This window comes from Bufo bufo, chromosome 1, assembly GCF_905171765.1.
Source record: "Bufo bufo chromosome 1, aBufBuf1.1, whole genome shotgun sequence".
Taxonomy (NCBI): Eukaryota; Metazoa; Chordata; class Amphibia; order Anura; family Bufonidae; genus Bufo; species Bufo bufo.
Window position 1 is genome coordinate 102,258,716 of NC_053389.1, and position 17,519 is coordinate 102,276,234.

The 17,519-nt window shown below is 45.3% G+C and overlaps 1 protein-coding gene across 1 annotated transcript in view; it reads left to right on the top strand.

Moving 5' to 3' along the window:
* MORN1 (MORN repeat containing 1) overlaps window positions 1-17,519 on the top strand; it is a 489,262-nt gene that overhangs the window by 48,387 nt on the left and 423,356 nt on the right. The window contains exon 6 of the mRNA XM_040427472.1: window positions 4,677-4,764. Within this exon, the coding sequence (XP_040283406.1) occupies window positions 4,677-4,764 (88 nt within the window). The remainder of the gene's footprint in view (window positions 1-4,676; window positions 4,765-17,519) is intronic.

Genomic DNA, 17,519 nt, shown 5'->3' on the forward strand with positions numbered 1-17,519 from the left:
CAAATCATGTTTACTTAGGAATTTTGCTAGAAATTGGGATCTCCAAGTGGATGATGAGGTGGTATCCCATTGGCAGTCATGTATAGTATTGAAATCTCCACAGATCACCAGGTGCCCCTTCCTAAGTCTACTAACTCTGTTCATAAGCTTGTTGAAAAAGGACACCTGATGCCTGTGCGGTGCATAAATTGCCACAATTGTGTACTGTACATTATTAATAGTACCTACAAGTATTATGAACCTGCCTCCTGAATCTGTGACAATCTCTGTTTGATTGAAAGCAACTGTGTCTCTGATAGCCAGTAGCACTCCCCTCTGCTTTTTTGCGTAATTTGCTTGGAAGATGTGCGGAAATTTAGGGTGGTGCATTCTTTGAGCATCAGAGGCCACAAGGTGAGTCTCAGACGCACAGAAGACGTCAGATCTTTGGGAAATGGCTTCCTTCCACATCAATGAGCGTTTGAGTGGGTTGTTTAGGCCCTTAACGTTCATGGATGCAAGTTTAAGCGGCATGATAATTACAAAATTTGCTAAAGGGGGTTGCATGTGCCTTCTTCAATAGAATTATAGGGTAGTACCTTTGAGCTTGAATGCAATATAACATCATCAACATGTATGTCATTGAGTATCGGCGACGTCTGGTGTACCTAAGAAAATGTGCTAAAATAATAAGAGAAATAGAAATAAAAATAAAAGACAAAATGGAACAATTGCACCTTATAAGATAAAGGAGCAAACATATCAGGTAGTAAGCAATCAATAAGAACGGTTGATTGCAATTCTTTTGGGGGAAACAACCTATCATAGGAAGTCTCTAGTGGCAACTACTGGCCACCTCAGGTATAAAGGTAATTGTGAATAATGACCTCGATCTTCTGTCAGCGTGGCTTGTTCGCCGTTTTCCACTCCGCGGACATATGCCTTTGCTTCTCAGCTTCTGCTGGGCGGTGGTTGGTAATAATTGTGATCCCCCATTCATGCAGCAAGCGAGTTCCTTCTGTAATAGAGGAGATGTTGTGTAGCTTTCCATTTCGGGTTATCTGTAACTTCACAGGGAACCCCCAGCGATATACGATATTATTTTCTCTCAAGGCAGAGGTAATAGGTATGAGCTGCCTTCTCATGCGGAGAGTGGTAGCAGAGAGATCTGTAAACATTTTAATTTGATGATACGGTGAAGGGAGTTCTTTCAGAGACCTGGCAGCCGCCATGGCCCTCTCTTTAACGTGGAAGAAATGAATCCTTGCCAGAACGTCCCTGGGCACGGAGTCTGGAATGTGCCGGGGTTTAACTATGCGGTGTGCACGGTCGATCACTAGCTCTCTTGATTCACAGCCTGGAAGTAGCTTTTTTAATAAAGACTGTAGATATGTAGACAGATCAGCAGACGGAATTTCCTCCGTGATGCCCCTAAACTTTATATTATTTCTCCTTGACCTGTCTTCCAGGTCAGTAACTTTCGCCCTTAGTGCTTCCACTTCCTCTGTTAGCTCATAGTGAGAATCAATAAGCTGGTTGTGGGAGTTAGCATATTCCCCCATTTTATGCTCGATGTGCTCTACTCTGCTGGAGACATCTTGAAGCTGTGTGTGAAGAGGGGTATATAGCTTGGTAATGTCTTGATGCAGCGACTTATTAAGCGCCAGCAACAGGTTCTTAATCAGCGAGCCAGATGCAGGCTCATCTGAGGTCTCTATAGAGGAGAGCGTGTCAGAAAGGGCATCTGGGATTATAGAGGTAGGCGAAACTGGTGCATTTACCTCGTTAGTGCCGTCCGCTGTTGCCGCCATGGATTGCTGTTTGGCGGGAATCCCGTCTGGCAAAGATGGCGCCTCCCTCTCCATTGAGTCTCCTGACCCCTCTGTATCTTCCCACGATAGCTGGGAGAATCTGGATCCGCTGTCCGAGGGTGGCGGCAATTGTTTCTGTGGGGCGTGCTGAATGTTGTCTGTATCGGCAGCAGTATTTCCCCTCTTTTGAGCCAGGGACGGAGGCTTTCGCTTTGAGGCGGGAAGGTTTGTGCTTTCCTCCATGGACACTCCGGACGGCTCCCGGTCTTTCTCAAAATAAAAGTCCAGTTTGCCCTGCGCCTTGCTCGACTTTCTTCCCCTGGGCATCATGCGGGTTATCACCAAGTTGTTTGTCTGCAGATTGGGGTAGAAAGAGGGTGATATGCTGTATAAAGCCTGAGGTGGTGACGGAGCTCCTCTAACGTGCGGCCATTCAGGTCAGCGGCAAGCCACGCCCCCCCGCTTTTTTTTTTTTACATTTATTGCTTTCTTAACAGTTCTATTTATCCAGATTGTTTTTTGTCTTGTTCCTTAATCTTTTATTACCATAAGGTATGTACCTCTCACAATTAGATTTTAGGATGCTTTTAAAAATATCCCATTTTGTGGTTGTATTTTTATTTTTGAGGACTTTGTCCCAGTTAGTTAGGCCTAAGGCCTCTCTTAGTTGGCTAAATTTAGCTTTTTTGAAGTTTGGTATTTTTGTTCCTCCCTAAAGATACACTCTTTTGAATGACATGTTGTTCTGTCAGGCCTATTGGTTAATACTGTGGCGAAACCAACCTCGCCACTGGGTTTTGGAGGGGCCTGGCTGCTGGCCTCTTGCCTCAGGATTATGGCCCATACTAACTTTTAAACCCCTGAACCTATTCAAGTGAATTTTGGATTGGTTTGTCCCCAGGTTATACTGGTTAAATTGAGGTAAGTTATATGTATGGACAATGTAAACTCACAAAGTTGTAACAATTTATAATAAGTATAGCTTGTCAGCTTGGGAGATAGTTGAGTGGATAGACAGAGGGGAGGAATATGCTAGGTGTGTTTCTATTGTCCCATTGTGCCGTTGTGACATTGTATGTTTAAATGGTGATTTCTGTTCTGTTGTCCCCGCATGTGTATTGGTGATCTCCCTTTGTCCTGAGAGATAATTGGATTACTCCTCGGGTGTCTCCAGGGCAGAGAGGAGGAAACCATGATGCATTGTGGGGATGTATTATCTCTGTGTGTCCCGCAGTACTGCATGTCTGTCCTGTGTCACAGTCTTCCTTCTGGTCCCCTAGGGGCGTGAACGATTGGTTGCTGTACTTACATTGTATGTGTTGTAACATATTGATTGGTTGTATTTCAAAACCCTGTGGGCGGACCTGTATTTGCAACAACTTAAATAAAAACCAGGCTGGGTGTGCCAGCACTTCGGACCACTGCTTGACCCTCAACACGGAGCCTTGTCTCGTTCTTGGGGGGATTTACTGTATGCTGTTAGAGACTGATTGCCAGGAGTGTAAGCTGATTGTCTGTGATTCCTGTTCGTCTGCTAGCAGCTATTCGTGAGGTTCCAGTTTGGAGTGCTATTTTGTATCCAGTCGGGAGTTTGGTGTTCTGCAGTAGCTGTGCCTGTCTCTCAGAAAGGGGCCTATCGCCTAAACGGATTTTAACCCCTTGTCTGCTGAAAGGGTCCGTTACAAATACTAAGTCCAGTATGGCCGTCCCTCTAGTCGGGTCCTGAACCAGTTGGGAAAGGTAATTGTCTTTGGTTATTGCCAAGAACCTGTTTCCCTTATGAGATATACAAGTTTCAGTGTCCCAGTCTATATCTGGGTAGTTGAAGTCCCCCATAATAACCACCTCATTATGATTTGTCGCCTCGTCTATCTCGTTTAGTAGGTGGTTTATAATAAACTCCTATTAGTATTTTAGACCTCCTAAGTATTTCTGTCCAAATACAATTACCATTCTATGCCACATAGTGCTAAAATAATACTACTGTGTGCACATATTATTCTTGTAGTGCCCACCTTACTATGTTTACAGAGTGACCCAAATAAATGGCAATTCAATGCACAGCTTTTCAAATAATGCAGCCATGCAATTTCACCAAATATAGACCTACACACTGCCCATGTAGTAATGCTGTATAGTGCCCAAATAACAGAACCTAGAAGATTATAACCAACCAAGCTAACGGATCCGTCCCGTTTCCGTTATGTAGGAGAGGACTCCCCTGCATAACGAAAACGGGACGGATCCATTTTGCAGCCTATAGACTTCTATTATGACGGAATGCCTCTGAAGGCATTCCGTTATGCATTCTGTCATAAAATTGCGTTATGGTCCATGGTAACGGAATCCATAACGCAATTCTGCTTTTACCACCAAACGAAGCGTGAACGAATTTCAAAATATGAAATTTGCTCATCTCTAATAAAGACCAAATTGAAAAAAAAATTTTAGTCCAAAATGAGTGAAATGCAATCGTTAAAAAAAATTGCCACCGAAGGTAGAATTCTGGCCCATTTAGCCTTCTTCTGCCACGCTTATGGCCACCAAAGCCCAGCTTCTTCTGCCCATCAGGGTCATAGATTACTGCATATTACTACATGTTCCATAGGAATATATTATTCCCATAGGAATATATTATTACTACATATTCCCATAGGAATTTTTGTTTACATTTTTTTTCTCCATTCATGTGCTGTGACGTAAATAGTATTTGGTTAGAAGTGCAATAAAGGTCCAAGCATCCAGTTGTCTAATAGTCTGGTAGTCATGGTAAGAATTGGTATGCAGTTTTAACATAACTTTCCATGCTATTTTCAAAGTTGAAACTGCAGTGGCCACCAGAATCAATTGTCTTCTCCAGTGAAAAAAAATGTTGTATCGTTTCAGGAATGGTGATCATTATGAAGGAAACTGGGTCCTGGACCAGCGTCAAGGGCATGGTGTTCTGAACTGTGTGGATGGAACCATTTATGAGGTACAGTGACAAAATATAAAATCTGTGTGCTCCCAGCTTTCTGAAATATTCATTTCTGTTCTTTCTAATTTGTATCCTTTATTACATCATCCTATTATTACACTAAAAAATGATTAGTTACAGTTGAAAAATAGACATCCTCTGCAATGCTTTGGGTAGTTGTATACCTTCTCTTCACTGCTTGATGCAGTTGTAGACCTCCTCTCCCATTCTTGATGTAGTTGTAGACCTCCTCTCCCATTCTTGATGTAGTTGTAGACCTCTTCTCCCATTCTTGATGTAGTGGTAGACCTCCTCTCCAGTTTTTAATGTGGTGGTAGACCTCATCTCCAGTTCTTATTGTGGTTGTAGACCTCCTCTGTTGCTTGGTGTAGTTGTAAATGTCCTGTCCAGAGCTTGTGGTTTTGGACCTGTTTAGTGTAGTTGTAGACCCTTCTCTACTTTGCTTGTTGTTCTCGTTGTAGACCACCTCCCCAGTGCTTGCTTGGTAAAGTTGTAGACCCTTCTCGCCAGTTCTTGGTGTAGTTGAGGACCCACTCTCTAGTGCTTGGTGGCCAATGGTAAATGCCGCTCATGCTTTTAGACTAGTGTCCTGTACTTGTTGGCCATTGGACATTGTACCCAAAGAAACATCCTTACTACTTTTATAGCTTACTATAAAATATTTTGTATTCCCCTAGTGTTTAGAGCTGTGCTTTGTACAGTATGATGTGTGGCAGCCTGCGTGAGGTGGAAAGGATGGGAGTGGTAGTGCTTGTGAAATGATAGAGGCGGTAGTGCTCAAGGTGGCGATCCTTCTCCAGCACTTCCTGGGGTATAGAAACATAGAATGTGTCGGCAGATAAGAACCATTTGGCCCATCTAGTCTGTCCAATATACTGAATACTATGGATAGCCCCTGGCCCTATCTTATATGAAGGATGGACTTATGCCTATCCCATGCATGCTTAAACTCCTTCACTGTATTTGCAGCTACCACTTCTGCAGGAAGGCTATTCCATGCATCCACTACTCTCTCAGTAAAGTAATACTTCCTGATATTACTTTTAAACCTTTGCCCCTCTAATTTAACACTATGTCCTCCTGTAGCAGTTTTTCTTCTTTTAAAGGGTTTCTACCACCAGAAATACTGTTACGTAGCTGACTGATATAGCGATGCGCTAATGTCAGCACTACATAACAGTATGTTTCTAACATTAGTCCCTGCAGCCGTTTTTGTTAAAAAAGCACTTTTATTATATGCTAATGAGCCTCTAGGTGCTATGTGGGCGTAAAATCAGCACCTAGAGGCTCCATCCACTCACGCTTTATCCCGCCCAGGTCCAGTGTTCTGCCCGCCCAGCTCCTCTTGATTGATGCCACTGTTCCCTGCATCGTTGGTGAAATCCCGCGCCTGCGCCGTTCACTTCTGTCTTCGGCGCAGGCGCAGTGAGTGAATGATGCGATCCTGGTGCCGGATTCCTCACTGCGCCTGCGCCGACTACGTCACAGTGAGGAAGCCGACATCAGGAGAGCGGCCTTCACTCACTACACCTGCGCGGAAGACAGAAGTGAACAGCGCAGGCGCGGGATTTAGCCAACGATGCAGGGAACAGTGGCATCAATCAAGAGGAGCTGGGCGGGCAGAACACTGGACCTGGGCGGGATAAAGTGTGAGTGGACGGAGCCTCTAGGTGCTGATTTTACACCCACATAGCACCTAGAGGCTCATTAGCATATAATAAAAGTGCTTTTTTAACAAAAACGGCTGCAGGGACAAATGTTAGAAACATACTGTTATGTAGTGCTGACATTAGCGCATCGCTTATGTCAGTCAGCTACATAACAGTATTTCTGGTGGTAGAAACCCTTTAAATATTCTCTCCTCTTTTACCTTGTTGATTCCCTTTATGTATTTAGAAGTTTCTATCATATCCCCTCTGTCTCGTCTTTCTTCCAAGCTATACATGTTAAGGTCCTTTAATCTTTCCTGGTAAGTTTTATCCTGCAATCCATGTACCAGTTTAGTAGCTCTTCTCTGAACTCTCTCCAAAGTATCAATATCCTTCTGGAGATATGGTCTCCAGTACTGAGCACAATACTCCAAATGAGGTCTCACTAGTGCTCTGTAGAGCGGCATGAGCACCTCCCTCTTTCTACTGGTAATTCCTCTTGCTATACACCCAAGCATTCTGCTAGCATTTCCTGCTGCTCTATGGCATTGTCTGCCTACCTTTAAGTCTTCTGAAATAATGACCCCTAAATCCCTTTCCTCAGATACTGAGGTTAGGACTGTATCACTGATTTTATATTCTGCTCTTGGTTTTTACGTCCCAGGTGCATTATCTTGCACTTATCAACATTAAATTTTAGTTGCCAGATTTTTGACCATTCCTCTAGTTTTCCTAAATCCTTTTCCATTTGGTGTATCCCTCCAAGAACATCAACCCGGTTACAAATCTTTGTGTCATCAGCAAAAAGACACACCTTACCATCGAGGCCTTCTGCAATTTCGCTGATAAAGATATTAAACAATATGGGTCCCAGAACAGATCCCTGAGGTACCCCACTGGTAACAAGACCTTGGTCTGAATATACTCTATTGACTACAACCCTCTGTTGCCTGTCCCTCAGCCACTGCCTAATCCATTCAACAATATGGGAGTCCAAGCACAAAGACTGCACTTTATTGATAAGCCTTCTATGTGGGACAGTATCAAAAGCCTTACTAAAGTCTAGATAAGCGATGTCTACTGCACCTCTGCCATCTATTATTTTAGTCACCCAATCAAAAAAATCACACAGTGAAGGGAGGGGCACATCCTTTCTTCCCTCTCTGGGACACCCTAATGTCTGTCTCCTGCCTGGTGGTTGGTGTGCCCTTGATGTTGGTGGTGACATGGTGTGGGGTGCATGGCAGGACATTTCACAGGCCAACTTGGTGAAACAAGTAAACAGTTCTTTACTGAAAAAACTTCACAGTTGGCATAAATACATACTCACAGAAGTGGGCACAGTTCTTATTATGTACATACTTACAAAAGTAGGAACGATACTTACCAACTAATTAGAGCAGCAGTCCCTCCAGAAGACAGAGTGGAGCAGTCCCACTTAGCAGCTGCTAATAAGGGCCTAACATTAACCCTCTCTCCCCAATAGATACATCCTTCGGATTGGAATACGCAATACACAGTACAAACATACAATTTTTACCCCTTTCCAGTGACCACTGGACACTGTGTGTCACACATATCACCCTTCTTGACATCTACATGCATTTTTGCGTGCAGCATTTTTTGTCTGGCCGAATCCCGGCATATTTTGGTAGAGGCCGGATCTCCTTCAGATGCCATTATAGTCAATAAGCCCGGCGGGCATTGTGGTAACATCCGGCTATGCTGGATCCAGACAGCACCGGCAGGCTGTTCTCCATCAGAGAGCTGGAATGCTAGTGTGAAACTATCATAATTTGCTTGCTAATGTTGTAATTGTGAAAAACACACATAGTATAAAAGGAAAAGTAGGGCTAGTCTAAGGGTACTTTCACACTTGCGGCAGAGGAATCCGGCAGGCAGTTCCGTCGCTGAAATTGCCTGCCGGATCTGTCAAAACAAATGCAAACTGATGGCATTTGTCAGACGGATCAGGATCCTGATCTGTATGACAAATGCATTGAAATGCCGGATCCGTCTCTCTGGTGTCATCCGGAAAAACCGATCCGGCATTATTTATTTTCACATTTTTTGCAGTCTGAGCATGCGCAGACCGCAATGCTGGATCCGTTTTGCCGGAACACTCGGGGACGGATCCGGCATTAATGCATGTCAATGGGAAAAAATGCAGGATCTGGCATTTTGGCAAGTGTTCCGGAATTTTGGACGGAGATAAAACTGCAGCATGCTGCGGTATTATCTCCGTCCTGAAAAGTCAAAAAGACTGAACTGAGGACATCCTTATGCATCTTGAACGGAATGCATGGGGATAAAACTGATCAGTTCTTTCCTGATATTGAGCCCCTAGGACGGAACTCAGCGCCGGAAAAGAAAAACGCAAGTGTGAAAGTAGCCTAAGCTGATTTCCTTCTCATGGGTCCCATAGAAGCTGTATGGGCTTCCACTGAGGCACCTACATAGCACAAAAACACTAAAAATACTTAAAAAATTCTCACATATCATGGTGTTTAAGGGTCTGTCCTTTATAGTACATGAATTAACGATGCCTAACTAACCAGCGCCTGAGGTTGTGTCACAAAGCATAGTCTACATTTTTTAAACCAGCACCTGGATCTGAATGCTTATGTAATTGCATGTACGGTAATTAGAAATGTAATCTAGCCACTGAGCTATTCAATAAAATGTATCTGTATAGCGCCACCTGCTGTTTGTTCTTTTTCTTATCTTTTGTCCACCTCACTGAGGTGGATTCACATGATCAGTTTAAATTGTTCACTGCCACCAGCCATATTTTCTGTTAGAGCAGGGGTTCTCAACTCCGGTCCTCGGGACCCACCTGCCGGTCATGTTTTCAGGATTTCCTTAGTATTGAGCAGGTGATATAATTGGTGTCCATGCATCAGGACTTACCACAGGTATTCATTCTGTGGGATATTCTCAAATCCTGACCGATAGGTGAGTCCCGAGGACCAGAGTGGAGAAACCCTGTGTTAGAGGCTATGGCAGTTACAGGGAGAGAGCTGCAGCAGAAAGGGCACGTCCCCTGAGCTGCCAGGCTGAAGATAATCTAGTAGAGCAGTTGGAGCAGTGAATGTGGAGATCTCTGGATCCATGTGAGGTCCAGGGCTGGTTCCAGCTTTGTTAGAAAGGTATTTTAGTATACTATATGATGTCAGATTTTTTTTATTTTTTGCACCAATCTTAGCCTAAGCCCTTTAAAGGGTTATTGCTATGTGATCTGAGCCTGCTACTGAAAGGATTAGGATAGCTGCCCCATCGTCACGAGTCATCAGCGATTCCGTGTAAATATCCTAAATCATATTCCTGTATACGAGAGTCCATTTCAGGCTCACAGTTTATCCTAACACCCTCCCCATCCATTAAGTGTCTGTTTCCCTAATCCAGGTTTATGCTAATTGTATCCTAGCTCCTTATGAATAAAACATCCATTATTTCTGAAACTAGGAATCTATCACCAAACTATGTTAATGTGTAATGTACTAATATTGGTTGTAATTATCCTCCATTATAACTCAATTAGCAAGCTGCACCGCCGCTGTTGATAGACACAACGGTGTAGTGTGAATCCATGATTTCCCAGGCAAGCGTGAATGGAGATCATTGGTTTACTCTGTCTGTCTCGTCGGGGAGATGCGGCCGTCGTTAGTGGACTGCCACGTCTGCAGAATAATTAGTAGTGTTGATAAAATGCTGCCTTCCTCCTCAGTCACGGAGTTCTACCTGGATGTGGAATTTTCTAGGGACCTAATATCAGAGGAATTAAAATATTAGTAATTACCAAAGGATCCAATTTAGATCCAAAGCGCATTGTTCACGTAAGGCACAAATACAGGATTTTCTTATTTATTAGCTGCCCATCATAGGCTCGTCATTGATGCAAAAATTGAAAGTCGTACATCATAATGTCTTTCTAAGAAAGCTAGAACCATCCCTGTACTTCATATGGATCCAGAGCTCAAGCCATTCATTCATCCTGTTAGGCCGAATGCACGCGGCCGAGAGCGGTCCGTGGTATGCCGGGCTGGATTCCTGTTCAGGGCAGGAGCGCAGGGCGTCATTGGTTGCTATGACGGCGTGCGCTTCATGTTGCCGCTGCTGTACAGTAATACACTCATATAGTGTATTACTGTAGTGCAGCGGCGGCATGAAGCGCACGCCGTCATAGCAACCAATGACACCATGCGCTCCTGCTCTGAACAGGAATCCAGCCCGGCATACCACGGACCGCTCTCGGCCGCGGAACACGGCCGTGTGCATTCGGCCTTTCTCTGCTAGCTCTTATTTCAAGCTAGCAGCACAGGGGGCATGACCTTTCTCAGGGGATGTGTCCTTTCTGCTGCAGCTGGTTGCAGTTGAAGGATGGAACCGAGCATCTGCGTCCAACTCAGTGAGGTGGACAGAGAAATTAGAAAAAAAGAGCAAACCGCAAGTGGCGCTATACAGATAGATTTCATTGAATAACTCAGTGGCTATACTAAATGTTTAATTGCATGCCATTATAAAAAAAAAAATTCTGATCCAGGTGCTGGTTTGAAAACTGTAGAATATTTTATCTAACTCCTTTTTAGATGCTTTGTGTGAATCCTCGGGGCAGTGCCCGAAAAGAGCCATTGTTTTCTCTCTATTAGTGATTTGCTTTGTATGAAATTACTGATTATACCTTTAACATAATTATTCATTATTATTTAGTTGATAATTTCCCATTGCTTATATGGCACCAACATACTCCACAGCAGTGTACAGTGTGGGGATGATGCTGACCGGGAGCAGGTATTCAACAGTGCGGTCGCGGGCAGTCCATCAGCGCAGGGGTGCACCTAGCCTTTCTGCTGCCTGAGTTGATAATTGAAATGTGCCTCCCCCCCATACCAGATTCTTAACCTAACCCCTTCCTTCAAGCCCTACTGTTAAAGGGAGTCTGTCACCACAATTTGCCCTTATAGACCACTTACATAGCACTGTAGCATAACTATAGATCAGTCAAACGGTACCTTTGTCTTTTTGTTTGGATGTTCACCAGGGGCAAAAACAGAGTTTTATTCATATGTAAATGAGGGCTCGCAAGTGCCCAGGGGCGGCGTTCAGGCTGTAAGTTAGCGATGCGGTGTAGGCCTCTTCTGGCTCAGGAGGCATGATGATCATTACCTCATCCGCCTTCAGTGCCGGCCTCTGATAGGCTACAGCCACTAGGCCTGAAACCTATCAGAGGGAAAAGCGGGGCAGGGGCCGTCCTGAGGACAGCGATACAGTTGGATATAGAGAGATGAACGCTTCCTCAATGGAAGTGCTCATTTCCTACCGCCCTGCAATTTTCACCAAATTTAATATATAGCTATACCAGGTGTTTAGGAAGGTTTTAAACTGGGTTTCAGCTTTCTAGGATCTACCGTTCTTGAGGTATAATTGGCGGTGCACACCTGGCAAGACGTCCGCTGCGACCCCCTATAGTTACGTGACTGCCATAATTGCCTTTTTGTGGATACCCCAAGAACGGTACATCCTAGAAAGCTGAAACAGGCCTAAAGCCCTTCTAAACACCGGATTTAGCTATATGTTACATTTGGTGCAAATCAGTCCAGTCATTTAGCTGTGCATGAAGTACAGACAGAGAGCCAGAAATTAATTTATATATATAACTAGCAGAAGGACCCGGCTTCGCACGGGTATATTTCATCTGTTTCATTTAATGTTTGTGTGTGAGGTTAAAAGATATCCACAGTGTTCTCCATCACAGTGACCTCTACAGCATCCCACCCCTTTACCAGTGACCTCTACAGCATCCCACCCCTTTACCAGTGACCTCTACAGCATCCCACCCCTTTAACAGTGACCTCCACAGTACCCTGCTGCCTTAACAGTAACCTCCACAGTAGCTGCCCCTTTAATAGTGGCCTCCACAGTCCCCTGACCGCTTAACACTGACCTCCACAGCGGCTGCCCCTTTATTATTGACCTCCACAGTACCCCGTCTCCTTAACAGTGATTTCAACAACAACTGCCCATTTAATAGTGACCTCTACAGCGCCCGCCCCTTTAACAGTGACCTCCACAGCACCCGACCCTTTAACCACCTCCGGACCGCCTAACGCAGATTCGCGTTCCGGAGGTGGCAGCGCTGCGCACAGTCACGCATATACGTGTCATCTCGCGAGACGCGAGATTTCGCTCCAAGCCGGCCCGCGCATGCGCATCGCGGGCCGGCAAAAGTTAAAGAACAAGTTCGTCACCAGCCTGCCAGCAACGATCATTGGCTGGCAGGCTGGCGATTTTTAAAAAATCCAATCACAAGCCATATAACAGATCATATTAGTAAATATGATCTGTTATATGGCTTCTCTGCTCCTGTGCTGGTCCTTTTCGTCGGTTGGATCCAGCACAGGAGCAGACTGAACTGTGAGTAGCACCAACACTACACCTTAGCCCCAGATCACCCCCCTGCACCCCAATTAACCCTTTGATCACCCCTTTGATCGCCCCTGTCAATCACCAGTGAAAGGAAAAAAAGTGATCAGTGTAAACTGTCACTTTTTTTTTTTCACTAGTATTGGCTGTTAGGTTTTAGGGATAGTTTAGGCCCCTTGGTTAGGTAGTTAGCGTCAGTTAGCGCCCACCCCACCGCACCGCAGTCACTTTTATTCGCTGAATAGCGTATCGCTAATCAGCATTTGTACTTTTATAGTATCTGTAAGTGATCAAAACTGATCACGGTCAGATCTATAATAGTATTAGTGTCACTTTAGTTCGCCCTCCACCCAAAACGCAGTGTTTGCCCGATCAGGCCTGATCGGTCGCCCACACGTGCGTTCACCCACGCCCGCCCCACCGCAGTGACAAAAAATATATATTTTTTGATCACTGCACATTCATTTTACACGCACTGCGGCGATAAAAAAATCTGTTTTGATATTTTTTATCAACCGCAGCGGCCTCCGGTACTTCGCTAGCCTCCCCTTTGTAAGACAGGCTTGCTTTTTTTCTTGGGTAGTCTCAGGGAATACCCCTAAATTTAGTAGTCCAAAATGTCAAACAGGGGGTATTCTTCTGAAGAGGCCTACAGGATTCTGACCCAGTCGGATGAGGAGTGGGAACCCTCATCTGATGAATCTAGCGGGTCAGAATATGAACCTGTGGAAAGCAGTGGCTCTCTGACCCAAAGTTCGGACGAGGAGGTGGAGGTCCCTGGCAGCACCAGGCGTACCCGGCCCCATGTCGCTAGACCACAGGTTATGCAGGATCCGCTTCAAGAGCAGCAGAGTGGGGCTGTCGCTGCCGGATCACGTGGTGAGGCATACACCAGCAGCGCAGCCCTCCCTGGACCTAGTACCAGCACTGCCGTACAACATGGTGACGTGGCGAGCACCAGAAGGGCAGTTGAAGCTGGTACGGTGGCACGTGCACTAGTTACCCCGTCGCAGCCACCGCAAAGACAGGCCCGTAGAGCCCCTAGAATCCCTGAGGTGCTGGCAAACCCTGATTGGCAGTCACCAACTTCAGCCGCACCTGTAGTTCCCCCTTTCACCGCCCAGTCTGGAGTTCGGGTTGAGACGGCTCAAATCGGTTCGGCCCTGGGATTTTTTGAGCTGTTCTTGACTGCGGAGCTCTTGGACTTAGTCGTGGCAGAGACCAACCAGTATGCCACACAATTTATATCCGCCAACCCGGGAAGCTTTTATGCCCAGCCTTTCCGGTGGAAACCAGTCCAAGTTTCCGAAATTAAATTTTTTTTGGGCCTTCTCCTCAACATGGGCCTGACAAAAAAGCATGAATTGCGGTCATATTGGTCAACGCACCCGATTCATCACATGCCCATGTTCTCTGCTGCTATGTCCAGGGCACGATTTGAGGCCATCCTCCGTTTCCTGCATTTTAGCGACAACACCACCTCCCGTCCCAGAGGCCACCCAGCTTTTGACCGGCTCCACAAAATTCGGCCCCTCATAGACCATTTCAACCAGAAATTTGCAGATTTGTATACCCCCGAGCAAAACATCTGCGTAGACGAGTCCCTAATACATTTTACCGGGCGCCTTGGCTTCAAACAGTACATCCCAAGCAAGCGTGCCCGGTATGGGGTCAAATTGTATAAGCTCTGTGAAAGGGCCACAGCCTATACCCACAAATTTCGTGTCTATGAGGGAAAAGATCAGACCCTGGAGCCGGTCGGTTGCCCTGACTACCTGGGGAGCAGTGGGAAGACAGTCTGGGACTTGGTGTCACCCTTATTCGGCAAGGGGTACCATCTTTATGTGGACAATTTTTACACAAGTGTGGCCCTCTTTAGGCATTTGTTTCTAGAACGGATTTGCGCCTGTGGCACCGCGCGAACTAGTCGCGTGGGCTTCCCCCAACGGCTTGTAACCACCCGTCTTGCAAGGGGGGAGAGGGCTGCCTTGTGTAACGAAGAACTGCTCGCGGTGAAATGGAGAGACAAGCGTGACGTTTACATGCTCTCCTCCATTCACGCAGACACGACAATCCAAATTGAGCGAGCAACCCGTGTCATTGAAAAGCCCCTCTGTGTCCACGACTATAATGCGCTCATGGGAGGGGTGGACTTCAATGACCAGATGTTGTCTCCGTATTTAGTTTCCCGCAGAACCAGACGCTGGTATAAGAAGGTGTCTGTATATTTAATTCAATTGGCGCTGTACAATAGTTTTGTTCTCTACAGTAAGGCTGGGAGAACACGATCTTTCCTCAAATTCCAGGAAGAGATCATCGAGAACCTCCTTTACCCAGGAGGTTCCGTGGCCCCATCCCCCAGTGTAGTTAGCCGTCTACACGAGCGACATTTCCCCAGTGTCGTTCCTGGTACCTCAACCCAACCGTCACCCCGAAAAAGATGTCGTGTCTGTAGCAGGAGTGGAATAAGGCGTGACACCCGCTATTTCTGTCCTGACTGTGCTGACCACCCTGCCCTATGCTATGGAGAGTGTTTCCGGAAGTACCACACACAGGTACACCTAGCATAGGGATTGCATCTCACAGGACAGGCACACAGGGCTATTAGGGCCCTTTTACTCTCAGCTGCTGCAAACCTCTCCTTTCACCTGGGATAAAGTGCATAACGTACTTCGCCACATCTTTGGGCGATTTGCGCTTTGCACATTGTCCCATGGGGAAGGAGAGGTTTGTTCTATAAAGGTAAAAAAAACTAAACAAAAAAAAAATTACCGGTAAGTAAAAAAGTTAAAAAAGTTTAAAAAAGTTAATATGTTCTGTTCTAAAGTTAATAAAGTTATTGCTTTGCGGCCTGGTTTTTTCTTTTTTGTTTTGTTTTTTTTACCTTCCAGGTGGACCAACCGATCGACCAGCTGCAGCACTGATGTGCATTCGGACAGAAGCATTGTGCTGCTGTCAGATTACACGCAAGTCGGTGTATGCGGCGCTGCAAGACGAGATTTCTCCTCTGCAGTAAAAGATATGTTTGCCGAGGCATATGAGCTGAGGAGGTGGCGGTGTTCATATACTTTGGCAAACACTTTGTATATATAAAAAAAAAAAATCCCGGCAATGATTTATTCATCCACATCGATTGATGTGAATGGAGAAATCTGGTTTGCCAGGGCATACGAGCTGAAGTGGGTATGGATGTTGGGCGGAGCTCCTATGTCCTGGCAGACGCCTTTCCCCTCCTTTTTCTTTTTTTGGCAGAGATTTTTTCATCCACATTGATCGATGCGAATGAAGAAATCTGTGCCGTTCATTTTTTTCTTTCAGCCCAGAGGCTGAACGGAAAAAAAAAATCTCATTACCTGTATGCTCAATATAAGGAGAATAGCAGAAACTCCTAATGCTGGGCATACATGTAATGATTGCGGAGACCCTCAAATGCCAGGGCAGTACAAACACCCCACAAATAACACCATTTTGGAAAGAAGACACCCCAAGGTATTCGCTGAGGGGCATATTGAGTCCATGAAACATTGAAATTTTTGTCCCAAGTTAGCGGAAAGGGAGACTTTGTGAGAACAAAATCCAAAAAATCAATTTCCGCTAACTTGTGCCAAAATTTTTTTTTTTCAATGAACTCGCCATGCCCCTCATTGAATACCTTGGGGTGTCTTCTTTCCAAAATGGGGTCACATGTGGGGTATTTATACTGCCCTGGCATTTTAGGGGCCCCAAAGCGTGAGAAGAAGTCTGGTATCCAAATGTCTAAAAATGCCCTCCTAAAAGGAATTTGGGCCCCTTTGCCCACCTAGGCTGCAAAAAAGTGTCACACATGTGGTATCTCCGTATTCAGCAGAAGTTGGGGAATATGTTTTGGGGTGTCATTTTACATATACCCATGCTGGGTGAGATAAATATCTTGGTCAAATGCCAACTTTGTATAAAAAAAATGGGAAAAGTTGTCTTTTGCCAAGATATTTCTCTCACCCAGCATGGGTATATGTAAAATGACACCCCAAAACACATTCCTTACCTTCTCCTGAGTACGGAGATACCAGATGTGTGACACTTTTTTGCAGCCTAGCTGGGCAAAGGGGCCCACATTCCAAAGAGCACCTTTCAGATTTCACAGGTCATTTACCTACTTACCAGACATTAGGGCCCCTGGAAAATGCCAGGGCAGTATAACTGCCCCACAAGTGACCCCATTTTGGAAAGAAGACACCCCAAGGTATTCCGTGAGGGGCATGGCAAGTTCCTAGAATTTTTTATTTTTTGTCACAAGTTAGTGGACAATGATGATTTTTTTTTTTTTTTTTTTTCATACAAAGTCTCCTATTCCACTAACTTGTGACAAAAAAAAAAAATTTCCATGAACTCACTATGCCCATCAGCGAATACCTTGGGGTCTCTTCTTTCCAAAATGGGGTCACTTGTGGGGTAGTTATACTGCCCTGGCATTCTAGGGGCCCAAATGTGTGGTAAGGAGTTTGAAATCAAATTCAGTAAAAAATGACCTGTGAAATCCGAAAGGTGCTCTTTGGAATATGGGCCCCTTTGCCCACCTAGGCTGCTAAAAAGTGTCACACATCTGGTATCTCCGTACTCAGGAGAAGGTGGGGAATGTGTTTTGGGGTGTCATTTTATATATACCCATGCTGGGTGAGAGAAATATCTTGGCAAAAGACA